Below are 7,063 nucleotides of genomic sequence, written 5' to 3'. Positions count from 1 at the left end.
GGCCCCACGTGGGACGTACACCCAGCTGGCCTGGCTCAGAGAATGGGGGGAGCTGCCAGCCCAGCAGCTGCACACCAGCCCCCCCCCCGGGCTCCCCGTGAGGCTGATTTGGGACAGGAGCCAGAAGGGGGGAGGAGACCCAGTGGCCACAGCCACCCAAATGCAGAAACAGCTGGGACACAACCCTGAGCTCTGGCCTCTAGGTCCTGTGTCATTTCCCAAGCATCCTCCAGCGAGAGCGGCGGGGGGGGGGGGGGGGGGGGGGGGGGGGCGGGGGGGGGCTGCTGCCCAGCAGGGGGCGTAGCCCTGAGCAGGGAGGGCTTGGAGGGCAGAAGATGGTGGCGTCCACAGTGCCCCAAAGCACCGGTACTTCAGAGGCACAGGGGCAGGCTCCCAGCTGACCTGCTGCGTGGCAGGTGCTCAGTGGAAGTCCTTTGCAGCCCATCTGCCCGGCACCCTCGGGGTTCTGAGCATCCTCCCTTTGCCACAGGGGCCCCGCAGTGGGGACCTGTGTCCGGTGCCTCTTGATCCATTTCCCTATTTTAGAATATTTAAAAGCCAAGTCTGGTACCGGTGGGAGCTAGCAGGGTTGAATTTGACCTGACTGCCCCAGAGACGCATGGGGTCCCCAATCCAGGTCTTTCTATCCCTCTGTAGTTTGGACTGCCTCTAGGGCCCCCACCCATGGCCACTAATGGCTGGCAAGGGCGCACCGTCTCCACCTGCAGAAAGAGGCAGATATGCGGGGGGCAGTATAAGGGGAGAAAAACCAAACACAGGAAGAGAGGAGAGAGGCTGCACCAGGTCTGGGGAGGTCACGCCATCAAGTCCCAGGGAACCAAGCGTCCAGGCTCCAGTGGGGCAGTCGCTCTGGACACTGAGCCGGTTCTGGGGTGGCGGGGTGGGAACGGGCTGGGCTGTTGGTGAGGCAGACGGCCAGCCTGGCCGCCGGACAAGCCTGCCTGACTTTTCGCCGCAGCGCCTGTCCCCGGGCCGCCGGGGGCGCTCGGCCGCCAAGAGGTGCCCAAAGTTAGGGAAACAAAGAGCTGAGCCGCCAGGCTGGGAAGAGCGGCCCGGGCGCCCGGAACCCGGGGCGCCGCTCGGGACCGGGAGCCACGCCCTGGGGGGTCGCAGTCGGGCCGCGTTCCCACGCCCGGCGCGGGGTCAGCAGGTGCCCCTTCCGCGAGGCCGGCGGGGGCAAGGGTCCGAAGGGTTAAGGCCACCGGCCGCCCCTCCCCCGCCCCCTCCCCGCCCCCTCCCCGGGGCGCGGGGCTCGGGCGCCCGGGCGGGCCGGGGCGGGGCCTGACGTCCGCAGGCGGGGCGAGCGGGCCGGCCGCCGCCGCACTCCCGCCGGGCTCCCGCGGCGCCGCGGTTCCCGGAGCTGGAAGATGGCGAAGCTGGGCGCGCGGCTCCGCGCGGGGAGCGCACGGCGCGCGGCGGGGCCCCCCCGGGGCCCCGGGCCGCTGCTCCTGGTCGGCCTGGCGCTGCTGGGCGCAGCGCGGGCGCAGGAGTCGGCGGACGGCGGCTTCAGCCTGCACCCGCCCTACTTCAACCTGGCCGAGGGCGCCCGCATCGCCGCCTCGGCCACCTGCGGCGAGGAGGCCCCGGCGCGCGGCGCCCCGCGCCCCACCGAGGACCTCTACTGCAAGCTGGTGGGCGGCCCTGTGGCGGGCGGGGACCCCAACCAGACCATCCAGGTGAGCGCGGGCCGGGGCTGGGTGGCCGCGGGGCGGGCGGGGTGGCGAGGACGCCGTCGCGGGGACGCGGGCGCCGGGGACGGACTTGGCTGGGAGCGCCCAGGTACGGAGCGAAGCCCGCGCGATCCGTCCCGTCGCCCTGGTCCCGCATTTCGGGAAACGGAAGGGACCCCAGCCCGGCCTTTCAGGCTCCGCCAGAGAAGTGCGCGTCCCGGGCGACGGTGGCAGGGCGGGCGGGGCGCTGGTGCCCAGTCCCTGGCGGCCTCGAGTCCCGGGATCCCGGCGAGGGCGGGACTTGGCTTCCACCGCCGCTGCGGGGAGGGGGCGGACCCGCTCTGCCTTTCCCAGGGACAGGCTGGAACCTGCCGGCGCGGATGGGACTGGGTTCCTAGAGTTTGGGGCCAGACACTGGAGGCTCTCGCTGCCTGTAGCAGAAGCTTGAAGTCGTTCCCTCTGGGGATCTGGGGAGATGGTGGGACCCTCAAGGGGGGTGTGTGTGTATGTGGAGGGCAAACAATGGTATTTTTAACTGGAGTTGGGAACACAGGTGCAAATCCTGGGCCGCATCTCTGCCCCGCAGGTGGTGGGTCTGTCGGCTTCAGTCTCCCTGAGGAGATGGGGTTTCAACCCCCAGGACCTTCCGGAGGCAGGCCCACCAAGCCATGAGTCTGTGGGTGGGGAACGGGTCCAGTGGCACCAACTGGCATGGACACTTGACCACGAAGGCAGGGCTGCGAAGACCACCCGCCCGAGCACACAGGCTGGCAGGATCCTGTGAGGTCGCTTGGCCACCCTTGGAGGGGGATAGGGTCTGCTCCAGGGACTCCTTGACGCCCCATAGTAGGCTGGTCTTCCTACTCCTGCTGAACCTTAGGGAGAGTGGGGGCCCCAAGGCGGTTGTAACCTGAGTCACCACAGTCCTGGTGGAAGAGGCAGGGGGAGGGGAGGGCGGCAGTTAGAGGTGGATTAGCCCCGGTGGGTGATGAACGGAGGAGCCTCAGCTGGGCCCCCCAGCACCTTCTCCACCTGCAGAAAGAGGCAGATATGGGGGGGCAGTATAAGGGGAGAAAAACCAGACACACTGCCCTGGGTCCTCCCCTGAAGGGAGGAGCCGAGAGGGGCACTGGTGCTGCGGATCCATCCTGCCCTGGAAGCTCTCCTCCCTTGGGCTTCTGGGCTCACCCGTGTGCTCTCCCCTGTGCCCAGCACCGCTGACAGAAAAGGTGTCAAGCCCATGTTTCAGATAGGGAAACTGAGGCCCGAGAGCTGCACTGTGGACACCTGCTGAAAGCCCCACAGTCAGGCTGGGATCTGGCGCGGTCGAGCAGTGAGAACCCAGCCCTGCCACAGGCCCTTGGCACATCTGGTTGATGTGCCAAGGGGCTGGGTGGCAGGAAGGAGCTTGTGTGGGGGTGGCCAGAGCTGCCCCAGAGCTGTCCCAGAGGGCCCGGCTGAGTACTCGATGCCCCTGTTCCCGGTGCGTCAGGGGCACCCCCCCCCAGAGGTCATCGAAGCTACCCGATCCCTGGTCTTTGTTGCTCCCTTACTGTGCTTAAAGGAGCCGTCTGGGGGCCCGGGGCAGAGCCCCCTTCCTCTGCTCCGTAGCGGTGCGCTTTCTCTCCCTGGGCCTCAGGCTCCTCGTCTGCAAAATGGGCATGAGAGCTGCTTCACCTGAGGTTGGGATCATGGCCTGAGGAGCCTGGGAAGCCATCGGTTACGTAGCGAGGCCGACACACATGGTGTCACGTGGGAGGGAGCCGACCTGAGTGAGCCCTGGCGGCCCTGCCCCCACAGCTCGGACTCCACAGGGTCTGGCAAGAGAGAGGCGGAAGCTTCCCTTTGAGGGTCTGGAGCACCCCTGGTCTGAGGCTGCCGGTGTGCTAGGAAGCCCCTTGGCCCAAGGGAGGCAAGCTGCACAGCCGTGTGGCCTTGGCTGAATCCCTGACCCGGCCAGTGCCTCTGTCCTCTCTAGTTGCCCTGGCCTTCGAATGGGCTGGTGAGGGAGCCTTGCCTATAGGCCCCGTCTGGAGCCGAGCTGCTGGGGGCAGGAGGTGCCAGGCAGGTGATGCCCACCTTCTCTCTGTCCTAAGAGCTCAGTCTTGGGCTAGCATGGGCGTTGGGTCGCGGGATGTGGGGCCCGAGCCTGGGGGCTGGCAGCTCCCAGGGCCCCTGGAGGAGACAGACGAGGCCCACTGGTGTCTGGGCAAGGTGGGCCTGGAGGCAGCTGGAGCAGGCAGAGGGCAATGGGGGCATTCCAGCCCTGTGGCCTCAGGTGGGCATTGCAGGAATTCCGGGTTGGCCCTGGGCCCCGCAGGGGAAGTCGGGGGCTCAGCTGCCGGCATGGTGACTCACGGGGAGGGGACGTCCTTATCGTTGCTCCCTATTTCCTCACTCTGTTCCCGGCAGGACCCTCTGCAGCAGAGGGTGGAGGGAGCCCGGTTTCCCCAGCATTGAACACTGTGAGCCAAAGCCAGGCAGACAGGCCGGCCAGGAGGCCCACATCACCGAGAGGCGGACGTCCGCTGTAGCCTTTTGTGGGGACTAGAGTCACCTCTGACTCTCTGGGTGGGCCTGAGCAGAAACTTTCCTGGGCCCCCTTGACCCAGCTTCCTCCTGGGCTTGCGGGCGGCGGGGGGGGGGTGCGTCTGACCACAGGCAGCCTTTTTTGGAAGGCCCACATCAACTCAGCCAGGTGGCCCTGCCCACCTTCTCTAAGAAGGCCCCCTACCACCCTCGGCCCCGCCAGGCCTCTGATGCCTTACACCTATGTTTGTGGTGCTTTCAGTGATCCCTTGGGCCCCCTCCTCTGTTTACCCACTGGGAGCTCCCACCGGCCCTGGGAGCCAGAGCCCTGGCTTCTAGTTTGGGGGTCCCCATTTGAGCTAGGCGGTAGAACTTTTCTGAGTGTTCCCTACTGCTCCAGTCCCTAGGTATGGCAGCCCTGGGGGTGGGCTCAGAGGCACAGTACAGAGTGAAGCAGTTGGTGTTGTGGTCCGTCCGTCCCCCGCTCCCCCGCCGAGCTCTGGGCCCTGGGCGGGGTCAGTAAGTAGAAGATCACTAGTAGCCGGAGAATTTCAGGTCTCTGTGATAGGATAAAGAAAGCAGGGCAATGCATGCACGGGGATCAGCAGGTTAGCTGCTTGGGTGGTCTGGAGCTCTGGGGCTCCTGCGGAGGAGGTGACATGTGAGCTGAGACAGGACAAGAGATGAGAGCCAGGGCCCACTGGCCGGAACAAGGTCTGAGACAGGGCAGCCCGGAGCACCTAGCACAAGGGGTCCCAGGAGCCTGCTGGGTGGGAGGCGGGGTGCGCAGGTCCGGTGCATTGGGTCCCACCAGCCCGAGCACACAGCAGGAGCGTGGGGCAGAGCCCCGTTTGTGAGGCTTGGGGGCTCTCCGTGGCTGCCAGGCCTGGGAGTGGGGGAGCAAGGGATCTCCCACGCTCCCACCTCCAACTCCTAGGACAAGGTCTGGCCCCCTGGGAGGTTGGGAGGGGTGGGGCAGCCACATTTCCCAGACACAGCCTCTGGGGCCTCAGTCGATGCCAAGTCCCAGAGGGCTGCCTTTGTGTGCCGAGGGATGGCAGGTCTGGTTTCCTCCGGGGTGGGGGTTGGGCCTGCCCTCAGCCAGCGGCCAGCACCCAGCTCTGCCCCCCCGCCCCCCATGCCCCCAGCACCTGCTCCTCCCTGACAGGGACGCCTCTGTGCCCCCAAAGGACAGGCCCCTAGCAGGTGGCTGGACCGGGACAGAAGCAGCTGCCAGGCCCCACGTGGGATCCATTAATCTTGCCGTGGCCAAGGCAGGTGCCATCCCCACTCCTCGGATGGGGACACTGAGGCTCATGGTGCCGTGACTTGGCCTGGTCCCAGGGCTCGGAAGCGGCAGAGCCAGGAGGTCCAGGCCTCGCCTAGCGTCTGCCCACACACCTCCACTCTGGGGCCTCTCCCCGCAGGTCCCTGGAATGGCTTAATTCCTTCCGTCTCTCTGGAGACCCTAATCCAGGCTCTGGGTGAGAGCCTGACAGGAGGGTTGTGCGTGAGGGGCCAGAGGAGCTGGGGAGGCGGTTTGGCCTCCCGGACCCCTCCCCGCCCCCTCCCCGCCCTGATGCTCCCGGGCCTTCCTTCTGGGGACTGTGACTCCCCCCTAGACCGGCTCTCTTTCCCCCTCGGCTCCAGCTCCATTGGACTTTGTGTCCCGTGCTGCCCGCTTCCTCCTGGCCCCAGGCCCCGCGTGGGTCACCCCTCTGTCTGGAGCGCACCCCCCACTTGCAGTGTAGGCCTCAGACAGCACCTCCTCAGGGAAGCCCACAGGGATTTTCCCACCTAAAGAGGGTGCCCTTCTTCCCCGCTCTCCTGTTCCTCCGTGAGGGCTGTGACCGTCTCTCCCGGGAGCCCAGCATGCAGTAAGCACTCAGCAGGGGCTTGCCGAGCGCAGGGGGATGGCAGGTGAGGGTGGCCGGTTGGGGGTGTGCAGGGCGGGAGGGTGACCGAGGGCGGGGCGCCAGCCCCCCCAGGTCGCCTGACCGCGCCCTCCCCCACAGGGCCAGTATTGCGACATCTGCTCGGCCGCCAGCAGCAACAGGGCGCACCCCGTGAGCAACGCCATCGACGGCACGGAGCGCTGGTGGCAGAGCCCGCCACTGTCCCGGGGACCGGAGTACAACGAGGTCAACGTCACCCTGGACCTGGGCCAGGTAGGTGGTCGGCAGTGGTGGGGCCCGGAGGGAGCTGCGGGTGGGGGCCCGGCGCGGACAGAGGCGTGGCGTGGGCACCTTCTGCGTGTTCCCTCGGCACCCCTGCGGCGGCAGGGGGACAGGAGGACGGGAGGGGGCTTCCCAGAGGCCACAGTCAGGGCCAGGGGACAGCTTGGAGGCCGGCCCAGATGCTGGGAGGCCCTGGTGTTTACTTGGAGGAATTCCTTCGCCTGGAGCCTGGCGCTGCCTGGCGGCTGTGGGAGGGGCCCGGACGGTGGGGGAGGCTGGGGGAGGCGCTGGGGTGCACATTCCCGGCATACCTGTGCTGTGGAGGCTGCCTTGGGGTCAGGGGCGCCTGCTCAGGCCACAGCTCTGGGCTCTCCTTGGCCTTTGAAGCCCCGGCGCAGGGGGCAGGGGCGCGGGCATTTCTCAGTGACCGATGAGCCCCGCCTGTGGGATCTGGGTGGGGTCGGGCTCCCACGGGCTCTGTCCTGCTCCGTGGGGGACTTTGCCAGGCCTTGGTGACCCGCCTGTGAGAAGGGCCAGCAGTCCTGTTGCCCCTGGGGCTGTGGTGGGGGCAGGTGGAGGGGGCTGAGCCTGCAAGCGACCAACCCTGGGCCTGCTTGGGGTCCCGGCTACAAGGTGGATCCTGCCGGAACCCTACCTGTTCATGGT

General features: G+C 67.5%; 1 protein-coding gene across 2 annotated transcripts in view; it reads left to right on the top strand.

The window, feature by feature from the left end:
• Window positions 1–1,052: 1,052 nt before the first annotated feature.
• LAMA5 (laminin subunit alpha 5) overlaps window positions 1,053–7,063 on the top strand; it is a 50,410-nt gene continuing 44,399 nt past the window's right edge. For both annotated transcript variants that reach the window (XM_045886069.3, XM_045886067.3), the window contains exons 1-2: window positions 1,053–1,697; window positions 6,236–6,388. In XM_045886069.3, coding sequence (XP_045742025.1) covers window positions 1,389–1,697; window positions 6,236–6,388 — 462 coding nt within the window. In that variant the 5' untranslated portion in view covers window positions 1,053–1,388. The remainder of the gene's footprint in view (window positions 1,698–6,235; window positions 6,389–7,063) is intronic.

The sequence above is a fragment of the Mirounga angustirostris genome, unplaced genomic scaffold (assembly GCF_029215605.1).
Source record: "Mirounga angustirostris isolate CCGP_5_RB_7025 unplaced genomic scaffold, mMirAng1.0.hap1 SCAF_10, whole genome shotgun sequence".
In the NCBI taxonomy this organism is placed as follows: Eukaryota; Metazoa; Chordata; class Mammalia; order Carnivora; family Phocidae; genus Mirounga; species Mirounga angustirostris.
Note: the sequence above shows the minus strand (reverse complement) of the source record. Positions and strands in the feature narration are given on the sequence as shown.